Source organism: Punica granatum, chromosome 1 (assembly GCF_007655135.1).
Source record: "Punica granatum isolate Tunisia-2019 chromosome 1, ASM765513v2, whole genome shotgun sequence".
NCBI lineage: Eukaryota > Viridiplantae > Streptophyta > Magnoliopsida > Myrtales > Lythraceae > Punica > Punica granatum.
The window spans coordinates 9,975,307-9,991,986 of record NC_045127.1 but is presented as its reverse complement, the minus strand read 5'-3'; the positions used below and the strand labels follow the sequence as shown (position 1 = coordinate 9,991,986).

General features: G+C 41.9%; 2 protein-coding genes across 5 annotated transcripts; both read left to right on the top strand.

The window, feature by feature from the left end:
- Positions 1-439: 439 nt before the first annotated feature.
- LOC116197491 lies at positions 440-2,069 on the top strand. Of its 3 annotated transcripts, none has more exons than XM_031527662.1 (2): positions 440-485; positions 1,253-2,069. In XM_031527662.1, exons 1-2 carry the CDS (start codon positions 455-457, stop codon positions 1,717-1,719), a joined length of 498 nt encoding a protein of 165 aa, XP_031383522.1. In that variant the 5' UTR covers positions 440-454; the 3' UTR covers positions 1,720-2,069. The 3 variants fall into 3 exon arrangements, with proteins under 3 accessions (XP_031383522.1, XP_031383514.1, XP_031383529.1); XM_031527654.1 differs by having other exon boundaries at positions 1,190-2,069; XM_031527669.1 differs by lacking the exon at positions 440-485 and adding an exon at positions 989-1,120.
- Positions 2,070-11,119: 9,050 nt separating this feature from the next.
- On the top strand, positions 11,120-16,636 carry LOC116201950 (serine hydroxymethyltransferase, mitochondrial-like). Of its 2 annotated transcripts, none has more exons than XM_031533446.1 (15): positions 11,120-11,337; positions 11,466-11,516; positions 11,689-11,775; positions 12,091-12,212; positions 12,343-12,419; positions 12,641-12,765; positions 13,507-13,599; positions 13,688-13,780; positions 13,883-14,080; positions 14,445-14,549; positions 14,708-14,773; positions 14,893-14,952; positions 15,327-15,438; positions 15,556-15,666; positions 16,157-16,636. In XM_031533446.1, exons 1-15 carry the CDS (start codon positions 11,254-11,256, stop codon positions 16,303-16,305), a joined length of 1,533 nt encoding a protein of 510 aa, XP_031389306.1. In that variant the 5' UTR covers positions 11,120-11,253; the 3' UTR covers positions 16,306-16,636. The 2 variants fall into 2 exon arrangements, with proteins under 2 accessions (XP_031389306.1, XP_031389298.1); XM_031533438.1 differs by having other exon boundaries at positions 11,125-11,337; positions 14,893-14,970.
- The last annotated feature ends 44 nt before the right edge of the window (positions 16,637-16,680 follow it).

The window sequence follows — 16,680 nt, the reverse complement described above, 5'->3', positions numbered from 1 at the left end:
GAGGTTACTAGTTTGTGAATATCAACAAGAAAATATGTAGAAATATTCATGATTATCGAATAATTTCTTAAAAAAAAATTTGAAACACTTGAATAGCACGGATGCTCCTGTACGTATGACCCTTAGTTTAGTCACATACAGGCAGGCCAAATGTGATACGGCGAGCGTTAAGGATGCGGATACGGTAACAGGGAGAAAATACCGAGGCCAAAGCCAACCGATATAACAATGGATAGGAAGGGGATGTGGGTCCGAAAGGAGCCTGCATTGAGCAATCTCATTCACATATAAGATGGTGAGAGGCGAATGACTGAGGAAGAAGCCTATGATAAATGAGCACAATGGAATTTTGGGCTGTCCCAGTTGACGGTACGTACCTTTATTGACGGATATTCTTATTGCACCAATCTCCAGTTACTCCCGTTCCCTTTTTTGTACAGGGCACAGCGATTGAATGTTCAGCGGTTGCATCCAAAAATTTCCCTGTAAGAACTACAAAAATCTCCGATTCCTCCCAGCATCAGACGAGAATGTCTTTTTCTTTTCGCAAGTGACTCTCGTATCAATCCAACTAAAGTAGAATTCGATTTAACTGAGAAAATAGAAATGCTAATGAATGATTGCAGAACACAAAAGCTCGAGCATCTTTTAGATTTCGGCACTTTCTGGTGGAACGGATGTCGCTGAAATCTTGTAGTCGGACTTATAGAAGCTTAGACGGATAAACAAGTTAACAAAGACGAGATGCCGATAATCAAAGCGGCGTTCTTTGCTAATTCAAAGGTTTTGCCATTCTGGTTAATAATAGACCGGTCAGGTGCAAACCAATTTTTTTTGCAGAAACTGTCCTTCAGATTCTCCAAGGGAAAATAAAAACGAAAGTTCAAAAATCAAACCCCCCAAAAATACAAATCAAGTTTTGTTGCCTGATCTTTTTGTTCCGCTTTCGTTTTATGTTGAACTGATCAGAAACGTTCACGTGGCCATTCATCGTGATAGCACCGAAACAGATGAGGATTCAACTATCCGGTGTATCGGTGGTAGTCGTGGGCCACAGCATCACCTCGAATATTATTGCGTGAATCATCATCAGAATATATATTTCAGCGAGAACCGAAAGGTTTTCCTGCTCTCAATAATTATTTTCAGTGACAATTTTGGTGATATGTTCACCACCACAAAATTGCAGGGCAAAGACAAGAGTTGCCATTGGCTCATTATATCCCCTCACCAATCCCTTCCCTTCCTGCAGCAAAGGGCCCTCCTATGGATTCCAAACGCAGCTCCTCCCCAAAAGCTAAAAGCATTGACAGGGCTTCTGGCCAAAAGGATGGGTTCCTCGTCTCGTGCTGGGGCCGGCTCAAGCTGATGAAGCTCATACCTTGGACTAAGAGAAAAACATCGAGACCCGCCAGGATGGGAGCCACTCCAGCCATCCAGCATCGGTACTCGGTTAAGCCAGCCACCTTGATACCAGCATCCCTCGACTGCAAGTCAATAGCGGACTCCCTCTCAGTTGTGCAGCCAAGGCCGCTGGCGCCTGGCGGGTTTAAGTACGATGCACTCAGCTACTCCCAGAACTTCGACGAGGGCAGCTGGCAGGACCAAGACCTTGAGGCCTTCCAGCGGGGGTTCTCTTCCCGTTATGCTGCTCCTAACCTGGTCCGACCTCCTCCTCCTCTTCCTCCTCCTCCTCTGAGGTCACTGATCGATGAATAATCACATTTACTGCCGTTAAGTTAATGTAGATGCGGGCTCATTCGGTTGAAGTGTATGTGGAAGAAGTAAATGCAAATGTATACATCAGTGATATCACTTATTTACTCTAATCTGCCTTCCAATCGGCTATTCATATACCAACTGTTGTCCTGTCTATCTCTGACAGAGCATCGCGCTATCTCATCTAGGGCGTTATGTTGCCAAGTTCGCGTGAGGGTTAGAAGGAAGCTTAATCACTGTTTAGGAATGTTTAGGAGGTAAAAGTTTTGATTTTGAAATCACTTGTTTGACTAATAAATGCAATGTTTATGAAAGCATGACGACAGTTGGTCGAAATAATTTCCTAGCAATTATAGGACAGTTGAGGCCTGTGCTTCTCTAGCTAGGTTATGCCTTCGGTTTGAGAAATGCGCCTATTACTGGTTCAAGAGAGGCAGGTCATTCGGTGATATACTTTCGACAAGGTGACCCATCTCCATCTGCAGAACGGATAGCATAACCAAGTTACTTCCCTGCTGGGTGTAAATGTTACGTCTTTCTTGAGCCAACGCGGGGCTCAGATGACTTCTTTCTGGGGGCATGATCAGGATGGGTACCATCTATAGCCAATTTTGCCAACAAAGAGCAAGCGAGGTCCCCAAAAATCATCGGTATTGGCATATGGCTCGAAACAATGGCAAGCCCAAGGACCCTTTACTGACTCCCATGGCCCATTGGATCTCAGGTACTCAAATAGGCAAATGCTGGACACTTCATAGACGAATTGACATGGTATAACCTCAGAGCCCGTGGGACACGGGCCTCAATGCACCATTGACAATTTCAATAATTATGTCGCTACCAATGATTTGTATTTGGTGATGTTCCAAATTTTGAGGACAATGAGAACGTCGTCGTCCTAAAATGGTGTCCAATTGAATGGGAGATTGCTTGTTGTAAATCATCTGATTGCTAGTAGATTTTCGGTGGACTAGAAAATATTATCATCCGTGATAGTATGTAAAAGTACTAATGAAATAAGAGTAATCAAGAACAAGATAGCGATGTGTTGAACTCTGAATGTTCAAGTACGATATTAAATTCACTAGGTTAATGAAAACATGATGCTGAAGAAACAAAAGGAAAAATAAATACCTTTGAATCATGAAAAGAAAATGAAGAAAACTTTTGAGAGTTCGCAGATTTATTTAGTTGGGAAGAGACATATCGAGTCGTTGTGGATGATGAACCATAAGGCAACTTGGTTTACATCCAAGGTGGGGGTGGTGGAGCCACCTTGGCCTTCATCAATCCAAAAGTATAGAGACGGCCAGCGATGCACCGAGCGGGGCTGGGGTGGTGGTTGCCTCTCGTAAAATTTTCACATCTTACAGAAATTTATGTTTAGCCCTTTAAATTTTAATGAAATTTCTTATATTCACTCCATAACTCGGAAAAACTATCCTATATCTCACCCCCCTCAAGAATCTCGCCCCTCTAAGTCCAAACCCTGGGTCTGTCCCTGGAGATGGGGTCGAGGTGGCTCAACCTCGACAATATAACAGGTTATAGCGAGTGGTTTCCCACCACCACCAACCCAACTTTGGGTCGACAGGTCTCTAACCAATCCACCTCGGCTCCCTCGAATCCGGATTGATCTTTAATGCTTGTTTTCTTTTTAATTGTTCGACTCTTTCCAATTAAGAAGGTCTATAATTTGGAGAATTTCACCTTTTAATGAACGAATTCGGCTCGAACTAATAGTCTGAACACGTGGGACTTCCTGATATATCAGAACACACACCAAAAAAAGGAATATTGGTGTTTCGGACTAGATGTGTCAAGATAATTAATTAAGACCGCTATGATTCCACATGGAATTCTCAAATGCGATTGATCATTCACCAGGAATATTAATGTTGTTGCGACATTTGATACTTCCCTAATGTAATTACCATCTTATAGATAAACTTCCATAAGGAGATTCTTTAAACGGAAGTAGATTGCATAGGTCAATTGAAAAGAGCCACATCACTATTTGTCGGATGCTTGTTGGATTTTTATTAAATAATAAGAAATTTATTGGTTAACAAAAACCTTATTATTTTTTGAATACTTATTAAATCGTAAGAAACTAATTTATTACTGGGAAACTTCTTTATGATGCCCAGAGTTCGCTCACCATGAATACCCCTACCGAAACTCCTCAAACTACCGATGTTACCCTTTTTGTTGAAACCCCATCCCAGAAATCCTTTGAACATAAGTTAGACGCCCCCTATGAGGTTTCCTGTCTTAGTGAGGACGATAAGATTTCCACCATTGACCTACCCCTCATAAACCTATATACCACATTTTCTAAATTAATTGATTTCTCTCCCATAAGAAACATTCAGCATCTAATATGTTAGTCCCCTCACCGTGTTAAAGAGTGCGTTCGATCGGCAAGGCTTGATCAATACCCGATTCAGGCCTCCAAGGCGGAACAGTTTGTTTCCCTCCAGATCCCATCGGAGTTCCATCATTAATGGATCTCTCAAGGTCACACTCATCTCCACTTCGGCGCAATCAGACTTGCCCTCAACTATCATAGTAGGAAAAGCTTGCCCGTTGTTGCTCGAATGGCCCTGCTAAACACCAGGTTTCTGGAATATCAACACGCATCTATAGGGACGATAGAGACTACCCTCGAAGCGGGGATAGTCTTTGTCACCCTTTTCCTTAACTTTAATATGGCGTTCTCGGATCCAAGACTACTCACGGCCCTTAAGGTCCAGCTCCAGATCACTGGAGCTCTACAGGTTCAAGATTTGGTCACGACCACCCTTTATTACTAGATGGCCTACCGAGTCCAGAACCATACTCTAGGTCTCTCTCTTCCGGGATTTGAATAGGACCTCATGGTTTTGGTAGACTCTGTGAACGCACCCACATCCCCCACTAAATCTCCAGACAAGATCTAGTCAAACTGCTCCTAGATAAATGGATAACCAACTACGAGCGTCTTCACCAGAATGCTCAGTCCATCTAGTCCTTGGAGCCCAAGTTTAACCGTAAAGCTGATGGAAAGGTTATGATCACCTTTGATCACAAACCTCTCTAAAGGCCGAAGCCATCTGCCCCTTTTATGTTCTAAACAATGATGATAATGTAGCCAGAGAGAAGAATTGCGAGATAACCCAATGAGTCAACAACAGATGCCCCCGATCCATTCTTTCAACAGTAACGGAAATTCAATGTACTTCTTCTGAGAACTTGGAGGAAAATACTGTTACTAGGATGTCTGTGACTGTAAAGACTATGATGTCTGCCACCAGAAGAGAAGAAAGCCTTCTTGTTTTGAGGAAGCCGTAAAGTACACAGACTCCAAACCAAATCCCCCTGAACTGGATGCAAAACAATGTTTGTTGATCCTGAAGATCCTAAAAAAGAAGAAGAAATTCTTACCTTGCTACAAGCCCATCCTGAAATGGGTGAAAAAACAAAAGTGGGAGAATCCCGAAGATGTTCGGGAATATCTCAAGGATATGGTACCGCCCTTAATGACAGAGAAGTTTTATCAATAGGATGGAACAAAAAGGACAATTAGCTACAAAAGTTTCCCAAGCTGCTCCTGCCTGCATGTTCTATCCAACTTCGTCAAACCACGACCAGGAGTTCCCCTAGATGTGACAATTCACCGACGGCAAAAAGAGGCATACCCATGCCTTCAAAGTCCCGAATCCAACCCGACGAGATGATAAAGGAAATTCCCAAAAGATCACCACTGGTGAGGTTGTCTTTAATTGGTAATCTGAAAACGCGACAGTTCAAAACCGCATCATCTCGTCAATTGGGACCAAAGTATACTCCCTAGCCATCCAGGTCAACCGGTTGGACAACAAATTTGATCGCCACCACCAAGAGACCCAACCGCTCCTCCGCGTACTACAAAAAAGACTCAAGGAGATCTAGGAGGCCTCTCTTGTTTCCTACTTCCAAATTGATCTGGATAAAATTAAAAAAAAAAAGGAAGAGATTCGCAAACTAAAACACTAGATTGCGGTTCTCTATAGAGTCCCTGAACCGGCACCAACATCGTCATCACCGACCTCAAGCCTTTTCGACTTTTTGGAAAGACCTTCTATTGAAATGCCCTCAACGTTTTTCCCCTCTAAGGAAGAACGAAAGCCCTCCAGGACTAGCTTAGTGGACCTAAGGGGCATGGTCAGACAAGCAAAGGAGGCAGAGTATAAGAAGAACGAGAAAAAGAAATAGGTTCGAGAAACCCCCTAGTGAAGTCCCTTATGCCTCTATGCTCGACCTTGAAGAAGAAAAGACCAACGAAGCCTTTATGGTTTCCTCAAAGGAGAATCCTATAAGCTCTTTCCTTAAAGAGAGTTATCGTGCTGATTAAATGATTATCTCTAGTAGTAGGCAAAGAGACCAAGACTCATCTGACTCAACTCAAGAAGAAGAATAGGCTAAGACATAAGAAGCTTCATCATGGGAAACAAAAGATTCAAAAAACCCATTTCCGCCCTTAAAGATGATGGGAAGAGGGCCAAGAGTTGAAGACCCAGACAAAGATGACTAGTCTGAAGTTTTTAACCGATAGCATGCAGCAACGACACCACCACCAAGAGGAAATATTGTCTTCACATTAGATGATATCCCCTATTCCGAGTGGCTAGATAGACTCTAGTAGCTCCTAACCTATCTTTCTCAGAGAGCACTTACCACCCAAGATAGCCATGACATTATGGCTGATTTCGTGGCCCGATTTATCAGGATACTTCGAAATTGGTGGTCCATCACGGGGAAGAAGACCATGTCTTTTTCCTCTATCAAAATCCCGTTGAAGCCACCAGAGTAATGTATGTGGCGCTCATTGGGAACCCTAATGATCTCAAAGAGCTTAAAAGAAAAGAGTTCTTTTAAATGAGATGTTGCTCCTACAAGAACAAGCACCTGGACTTCCATTTCAAGCATATAGTCCATCTGTTCTATAAGCTCGGCGGAGATATCTCCCTGAAGCAAGCCTTCCTCTCTTCCATCCCAGCTCTTCTAGTAGGGGCTACTGAACGAGCTTTACAAGTTAGGAGAAGAAAAGTCATCAACTGTAGGGTCGGTGAAATTCAGCAGGAAGTCTACTTGGCTCTTGATTGACATCTATGGGAAAAAGCAGGTCATAAGAGAGTACATGAAAGGTGACAAAGCTATGGATTGAGCATGTTGAAAAAGTCAGATCTATTCATTAAATGCTTATCGAGAGACAGAAACTACAGCTGTTCCATTCGGAAGAAGAAACACTATAATAAGTGGAATATATCCAAGGCCAAATCTAGAAAATATTGTGAAAAGAAATGGAAGCACGTGAGGAAGAATAGGAGATTTGGGAAAAAGTTCGAGTCCTCTAGGTGTTACATTTGCAACCAGCCAGGCCACTTTCCGAGGAATTGTCCAAACGCCCCAAGATGAGGAGTCAAGCTGGTACAACAGTTGGAGAATGCTACTGGCATCTCTTAGGAGAAAGGTGACATGGAATCACTCTTCCCCTTAGATGAAGAAGTTGGACCCGCTTCCATTGCGGCATTTAAAGTTCTCACAAATTTTGATTCTGATTTCTTAGAGCCCAAGTCTGACACCTGCTATTTGGCGGCAGAGGTGATAGGAGAAGTCAACCAGGTGAACTCAGTCCCTCATGTTCCAATTTCCATCTATTCCTCAAAATATGCGAAGCCTATTAAGGTTATTGCATTCATAGATGCTGGAGCTATCCAGACTATCATGAGTCCGGGAGTTCTTTCCAAAGATTGTTGGAAGCCTCGTACTAAGCATTTCAGCACCGCCTCCAGCGAGGTGTTCTCGACCCACTTCACAAGCAAGTCGATCAAGATCCAGTTTTTTATGGATGTTCTCTCATTACAAAGGTGCTAGGATCAACCGTGCTTAGAAAGGACATCGTGATTGGCTATGATATCATTACCCAAATGGCCAAGCCTAGAATGACGCCTGAAGGAGTCTGATTTAAGCAGTACTTTTAATTGTATATGCAAACCCCGCGGTTCTTCATGGCACAACAAACCGAGATTGAGCATCTAGTTGAAGGCCTTAAGCACAAGTCTTGTGCGGATTCTCACCAAGAGTTTCTCAAGAAGTGTTCTCATCAATTGTGGAAGAATAAACAGTTATTTATTAAGACTTTATTTCAAGATGAACTAGAACATCAACCCTACCAAGGCTTGCAATTCCGGTATAAGCCTCAAGCATCAGATGCTAGCCTCCTCCAAATGTGCATATCTCTTGCAACTAGACCCCATTGAGCCCTCTAGTTCACCATGGGCATGCGAGGCCTTTTATGTCAACAAAAGATCAGAGCAAATCTAAGTTAAGCTGAGGTTGGTTATCAACTATTTGCCCATCAACCATTTCCTTAAAGACGACAAGTTCCCACTGCCCAATAAGCAAACTCTATTCACCAGTCTATCCCAAGCCAAGGTGTTCTTGAAGTTTGACCTAAAAGCTGGGTTTTGGGAACTCAGAATTATCTTGAAGATAGAGCCAATATTGGGTTATGTATTCCTAATGCCCTTTACCAGTGGAAGGTTATGGGCTCAAGACAGTTCCATCACTATTTTAGAAGCCCATGTGTCGTATTTTCAGTTCTATAATGGACCAAGTCCTTGTGTACATTGACGACATCTTTCTATTTAGCCCAACTGAAGAGGCCCATGTCTGCTTGCTCCAACAGTTCTTCGATTTGGTATCCAATTATGGTATCATGCTATCCGAAATGAATATGGTTATTGGCCAACATGAAATCTAATTCCTTGGAATGAAACTCGCGGACGACCAGTACCAACCGGAGCCTCGTGTGGCCTAGGAACTACTGAAATACCCTGAGGAATCACTTGCTAAGAAACAAATCCAACAGTTTCCTAGGAGTGAGAATTATCTCAGGAACTTTCTTCTCAAGATCGCCCGACTCACTCGCCCACTCAAGAAGACGCTAGAGAAGGACATCCTAACATACCAAGGCAATTTAGGAACTCAAGGCTTAGTTGTAGCCCCTGCCTCCTCTCTGAATTCCTTCTACAGAAAAGCAGATACTTCAGACAGATGCTAGCGATAAGTATTGGGGAGTAATTCTGATAAAAGAACTTAATGGCAAACTCTACATCTGCAAATACAGGAGCGAAAGATTCAAATTGTCTAAACAACACTATCATTTCACATTCAAGGAAATCCTTGCGGTTATAAATGAGATAAAGAAATTTGAGTTCTATCTGATCGAGCATAAGTTCACAGTCAAAATGGATATGTCTTCTTTTCTGAAGATGATCGAGTTTTAAGCAAAAGCAAGTGCCTTATTAATAGCTTCTTAGACGGGCTGAATGGTTCTCCAAGTTTGAGTTCGATGTCAAGCATACCAAGGAAAAGCATAACACTCTCGTTGACTTTTTGTCTAGGAAGGGACATGCATTAATTGGGTAGCCACTATATGTTATCCCTGTCATCTGCATGTTCACAATATTGCAAGCCCAAAACCAAGCCGCAGATGCACATTTGAACCTAGGATCACTTGGAAGGTTTAGGGGTGACATTCCCTTGAAGTCTCAGAATTAGTCAGGACGAAGACGTTCCTTGTCAAGGTCAAGAACCTCATATGAGAATATCAGTATAGGATCTTCAGGTATCATGGTCTCAACCTCCAACCCTACGGAATACATCTTCAGTACCCATTTATCCATTCGTTCAAGCGCTCGTGTAGCTTCCCATATTCTGAGGACATGAAATAACTGTTTTGGTATTCATGTCACAGCCATACTATAGGGATTCAATTCCATTTGGGAATTAATGCTCAACTTCCTCATATGCAACTCCCCGTACAAGGAGATGCTTAGCTATCATACTGAAGATAGGAACACGAATACTCATTTTGCCCGGTTCCTAGAATGGTTTTGGTTCATCCATCAGTAGAAACAGCTCTTCGAGGAAGAAGCCAGGAGAGTGCCCTCTCATCTTCAATGACACAAACATACTATTATTTTGTTCAAGCAGTCATGGAGTCTGGTTCCTAGACGAGGAAGACTACCTCGAGCGCAGGGAGAATTTGCAGAGTTTCAATAAACCTATTCCTTTGAGGTGTGGAGGACTTTCACCACAGATATCCTAGATCTTGTTAATCAATACCGAGAATTTAAAAGGATGATCTGTGAAAAGAACTGAGTAATCCCTCGAATCATCTAGCTACCTGCAATCGTTCAAGTCCGTTGAGACTATTTAGGAGATTATCTGCTGACAAGGTCCATAATTCAACGAGCCTTTGAAGATTACAATAGGATAACCCAGTCCGTCCATTGGACTCCCAAGATCCAAACTCCCCAGATGCGGAAGCCTTTATGTAGCTGGACTTGAATCCATCAATTGACACGACAATTCAACCGCCAGTTCTAGCTGGAGACCAACCAGGACCTAGTTCTTGCAATAATGATATGCAGGACCTAGTCAACTGGCCTCAACCAACAATATCTAAAGGATATTAGTGGAAAGATGTGACTGAAGAAGACCAAAACACGGCATAACAACGGCCTTGGGAAAAGCCGTGGTGGTTCTCGCCTGAAAATGACCCTAACCTCAACATGTCACCTTCTCATGAACCGTTTCAGAAATAATGGAGATTCCCCTTTATCTCCACTGACTATTTGAGCTTTGTAATTAGGCTAATAGAATTATTAATGTCAGCCATTATGTCAGGCCAATAAGTTCAGTCATGTAAAGTCGGCCTCAGTCATAATGACAGGCTATAGGTGTCAGCCACACTTGTCGGCCGCATTAAAATATCTTGTTGTCGTCTTGTTCGAGCTCCGCCTATATAACGGCAGCTCCGCTTTGTAATTAATTTACAAGGGAAAACTAGAGAAAATTTCCAATACGCTCTCTCCAAATATGATCGTCTAAATTCTCTCGCTTTGGGCTAGTGCTTGGGATTCTAAGTAGTTCTTCAATACTAGGAGCTGATGACCTAAGTATGCTTTGTGTTTACCTCTTATGAGGATCCTACACATCAGAAAACAAGTTGTTGAGATGCGATTCATGGTAATTCTACGAAATTAATAGTACAAATTATCTAGGGCCTAGAAAGATGATATAGAACTCGTGATGAGTATTTATCAAGGAAAGACTGTGGAATTCGCTAAAGAGCATGGTATCGACTTCTTCTAGCCCTAGATTGTTAGCCATATTGCATTTTCCTAGCTTCATCAAAAATTGGTATCTTTATTTTATTAGAAATTTGTTAATATCGATAATTCTTAAATAATAAGTTGTCTTACAAAAGTTATTACTATTTTATGGAGTATCCCTGCACTAGCTCCTTATGGTAGACACGCTCATATTGGATTATCAGAATCCGACAGCATCGTACTCCGTTCCTTTACTATAAAGCATCGACCTCACCACCAACCCACCCAACCCGCTGCCCTCTGTGCAACCAACCGGAATTTATTCATATAATAACAATATACTGATCGAGGAGTGAAATCTCCGACACAGTGAGAGACGCAGAGGGAGATGGCAATGGCGGCCGCTCTGCTCCGACGGCTCTCTTCTCGTCCTGCAACCGTCCGCCTCCATGGCAGCTCCCTCCGCTTCATGGTTAGCTTCCCTCCCCGAATCACATGACCTCCGTCTCGTTATACTTTCATCGATCCAATGAATGATTCACGACAACCAAGGGAGATGTCTCTCAGCAACTCGTTTTTTCTGATGTCCGACATTTGCAGGCTTCTCTGCCGAACGAGGCTGCGCAGGACAAGGATTCTGCCCGTGCCAGTGTAAATGATTCACATTGCCATCTTCGTGTTATTGCTACTGTTGTTTGCAAGTTGGGAATGATGACTAGGCGGGATCTCCGATTAGAATTTGATCGCTTTCGAGTCTCATTGGTATCCTGTTTTAGCTTTTTCTCTGCCTGACGTGTGATTAGGACATTGTGGTGTTTTGCAGTGGATAAAGCAATTAAATTTTTCGCTTGAGGATATCGATCCCGAGATTGCCGATATCATTGAGCTTGAGAAAGCGAGGCAATGGAAGGTCTGTTCCTGAATCTCATGTCTGCAAATAGAATTCTATCAGCTATTTTCGATTCCAGTCTCATAGTAGATGCTGATTCTATTAGATCAATCGTATGTTTCCCATATTCTTTATTGTTGATTACCGGCATCTACGATGAGGACAAACTGCAGTTTTTGGTGTATATATTATGAGCTAGCTGAGAGGCTCAACATTTTCTAAAGGGCGCTTTTGTGAGCGAGACATTTTTGTACTTATATGATGGTTTTATGTTTTTGGTTTTGCTCCTCGAAATGAAAGCTAGTTACATCAATTTTGCTGCCTAAAACTATGTAGGGACTTGAACTTATACCGTCGGAGAATTTCACCTCGGTATCAGTAATGCAGGCAGTCGGCTCTGTCATGACTAACAAGTACAGTGAAGGGTACCCTGGTGCTCGATACTATGGAGGAAATGAGTATGTGAAGCTCATCGACTCTATACATTACATACTCTGATTTCTTCAAATTGTTTATTTAAGTGATAAAAAGTAACTTCCAGTTGTAAATCGCATGAAAGATGTAAGATTTATGCATCTCAATTCTCAGGTATATTGACATGGCAGAAACCTTATGTCAGAAGCGTGCCCTGGAAGCCTTTCGCCTGGACCCAGCAAAATGGGGAGGTAAAGGAGGACTTCTCACTCTGTCTCCTTTATGTCATGTTCATGAAGTGAGATGTTTAATAGCGCCTATGATGATCTCTTACTAATTGATGTCCCACATCACTGTGATTATAAGTTCCTTATGTTTTCCAATGTTTGTGTAGATAAATTTGTGATGATTAGGAAGAGTATTTTATGGCTATAGGAAACCATTGAAATATCATTGTTGCATCTCTTTGCAGTTAATGTGCAGTCGTTATCTGGTTCACCGGCTAACTTCCAAGCCTACACTGCATTGCTAAAACCTCATGAGAGAATAATGGCACTTGACCTTCCCCATGGTGGCCATCTTTCACATGGTTATCAGGTGATTATGCCTAACCTGAAGTGCATCTTAAGTATCGGCAGTCCTGCTCTGTTCAATAACTAAACCTTGATCCCTTCCCCCCTTTCCTTTAGTAATTTTTGTGATTTTCTTTCACTTGTATATATTTTTATCTATCTCATTTTGGAAGAAATTTGTTTCATATTTGGTAATTTTTTCAGTGGCTTGTTTGTAATTTCATGATGTTAAGACCAGAATCGACATAACTCGTGAAACTGTATAATGAGTTTTTCTTGTGGTGTAATTATGCGTGGAGGTCCCGAAGACCTTTTCTTTGTAGTTTGCTATGAAAAGGGTCATGGTTGCTTCCTGGGAGGAGGAAAAAGGTTTTCTGTCAAAGTTGACGTTTTAAGCCGTTTACATGAATTCTCAATTGTCAATATCCACTTAAGCAGTCTAACTTAATCTCAATGGTCCTCAAGTTCGAGGTCCAAATCAGCAGTACGATCCATTTGCTGATAGATCACCTGAAAATCCCTTTACTGAATGTCATCAGCCCCTTCCGATTTCTTACAATTTATAGTACATTTTACAAAACGAAGATATATGTTTTTGAGAAGAATCTTGCGGAGATTTGATGATGTAGAAGAAGTTTGAACTTGGTTGGTGCCAATGACTAGTGATTCTTTTGATGCTTGCGAATGTGGAATACCTGATGCAACGAATTAAAAGTATGATCTTGGCCTTTGTGAGGATCTGGATTTTCCGTTTGGCTCTTTGCAGACTGACACAAAAAAGATTTCAGCGGTATCTATATTTTTCGAGACAATGCCCTACAGACTGAATGAGAGCACTGGCTACATTGACTACGACCAGGTACTTAACTCTAAATTTCTAGCGAGAAGCTTTATATCCTCCATATCATCTGGTATTAAGATGCTAGCAAATGCGTTCATTGTTACAGTTGGAAAAGAGTGCAACCCTCTTCAGGCCAAAGCTAATAGTAGCTGGTGCCAGTGCCTATGCCCGCCTCTACGACTATGCTCGCATCAGAAAGGTATGTATAGTTCCATTCCACAAATGAGAAGCTGGATTCTCCTTATGCTCCTCTAGGGAACAGATGTTTGCCATTTAATTACTTTTCTATTGATTTTTTCAGGTCTGTGACAAACAAAAGGCCGTAATGTTAGCGGATATGGCACACATTAGTGGTTTGGTTGCTGCTGGAGTGATCCCTTCTCCTTTTGAATATGCTGATGTTGTGACTACCACTACCCACAAGTCGCTCCGTGGCCCCCGTGGAGCCATGATTTTCTTCAGAAAGGGGGTCAAAGAGATAAACAAACAAGGGAAGGAGGTGGGTGGTGAATTGGTTGAAAAGAGATCTCTGATTGTTTCCTTCGATTTTCCTTTTGTTTTAAGTTGAGTTCCAAAAGTGTGGCCCAAAACTTATCAGCATACCTACCGCACTTGGACTAGACCAGTTTGTTCAGTAGGCGTATCCATATGCAGAAGAACCAATGAGCCGAATGGTCTTTCTGTCAACCTGAAGTGAACTGGATAATTAATATATACTCTAATGGTATAATATTATAAATTTTCCTTATATGTATAGTGGTCAGACCCATGAATCATGACCCATGCTGTGACTGTTCAGTGTCTGCTCCAATTCCAATGATTTTCATTGTTGGAGATAGATTTCACAAGAGTCTCTTTTTCAGGTTATGTATGACTACGAGGAAAAGATCAATCAGGCTGTTTTTCCTGGGCTTCAAGGTGGTCCCCACAACCACACCATCACTGGCTTGGCTGTTGCTCTCAAACAGGTATTATTATATGCTTGGAGATCTCAATTTTTAAGTGGCAATTTAAGTAAATGGCATCATAATTAAATACATCTTGCATGATTTTCAGTTTTTTCTGAATTAATTGTGTTCAAAAGCAGTTAAAGACTCAAAAGTCATATGCTGTCATTTGATTGTAGGCCACAACCCCTGAGTACAAGGCCTATCAGGAGCAAGTCCTCAGCAACTGCACTAGATTTGCACAGGCAAGAACGAAAATAAATCATGTTCCTGCTGCTTTCAGTTAATAACTTTTATTGTTTTGGTTGATTATTTCTTTTTTTTAGGGGACCGATCCCATTGATTATGTCGTACTTCTGTGCAGAGTTTGTTAGAGAAAGGTTATGAACTCGTGTCTGGTGGAACTGAGAACCATCTAGTCTTGGTAAATCTAAGAAACACGGTAAAAGCAGCTTCTCATTTAACTAGCATTTTTCGCTGGCTTATCATGAACTGGGTAATTGGAAATTTAAGATGGCAGATGTTTTACTTGTTAGTGGAAAACATGGGACTGCTTAGTAAAAATTCATTCAAGCACTTCCAACTACTTAGTTTCTCGAATGGAATCAAAGTCAAAACAATGGCTCTTAGTCTAAATGGCTCCAGTCTTCTCCTCTTTGACATCCTGATTTTGTCGAGAGCACTCCGTCAAAGTTTCAAAGTTTAATTTCTGCTTAAGTGACATGGTGAAACTTTATTTTACGTCTTATATTTGTTGCAACGAGATTTTGATTGTAACAATATCATTTCCTATTTTAGGGTATTGATGGATCCAGGGTTGAGAAAGTACTGGAAGCAGTTCACATAGCTGCAAACAAAAACACTGTCCCGGGAGATGTGTCTGCTATGGTTCCTGGCGGTATCCGAATGGGTATATGACCTTCAGTCTACAATTTCCAACTCTGGGTGTTGTATTAAGGGATTAACTTTACTTGCACGTTTGAGAGTTATGTAGGAAGGAAATAAGAACTTGCTTCTCGTGTTTCAGGTACCCCTGCCCTTACATCTAGGGGTTTCTTGGAGGAGGATTTTGCAAAAGTAGCCGATTTCTTCGATGGTGCAGTCAAATTGGCATCGAAAGTCAAGGCTGATACTAAAGGTTTGGTTTTGAACCCCACACTTTGTCTCATGGAGAGAATTACTGGCCTCAGTAATTCGTCTCAAATGCGCATGCGGGTCATCATAATTTAGCATGAGGTTCAGAGATTTTGTGTTAGCTTGTTGAGCATGGTTTAGAGTCATGCCGATTATCAAATTGTTCAACGCGTAGAGTAGGTTCCAGCATGGAAAGAGGATATGCCAGTTCACACCGTTTCCATGAGGAAACTGGCCAATCAGTCCTCTGTAAGAGTTTCTGATTCTGGTCGAAAACAATAGAACTTGTCCGTCGGGTCTGGTGCATGTTCTGATGACTATGCTATTTTACCCGACCTGTCAATTGCGAGAAAGTTAGGCACCAGATGCATAGGAACTTCTCACCTAATGCCTTCATATATGGATGGATGTCGTCCTGCCAGATCACTTGCACTCTACGTTTTGACTGCGCTTTTATAATTGCACTAAATTTCCTGCCACTTTCTTGACTTTAGGAACAAAGTTGAAGGATTTCGTAACAACACTGCAGTCCGATTCCAACATCCAGTCCGAGGTCGCAAAACTCCGTCACGAGGTCGAAGAGTATGCCAAACAATTCCCAACAATCGGTTTTGAGAAGGAAACGATGCGATACAAGGACTGAGCACACGCTTTCTCCTCTGGCTTGCTTGGAGCACGGCACGTTTTCTGATCTATGTCGAAGAAGCAGGTCTCAGTAATCTGATTCTTCTATGATTGTACCACAAAGAAGTTTTACGAGGAAATCATCTGTGTAATTTAAGTTGAATTCTTCTACGGTTAAACTCATAACAAGTTTTGTGGCGCCAAAAGAATAAAATTACAATCTCGGTAAGACGGAGAAGTTTGCCACAGATGCCCGGGTCTCTTGGACCGCTCCCTTCTACATAAACTTTATGAGATACAGCATTAGTTGGTACATATGTAATCCATAAATGTATGAATATCTTTCCTAACATTGAATTTCAACCTTTCTCAGAATTCACAAGTACTGTCAAGC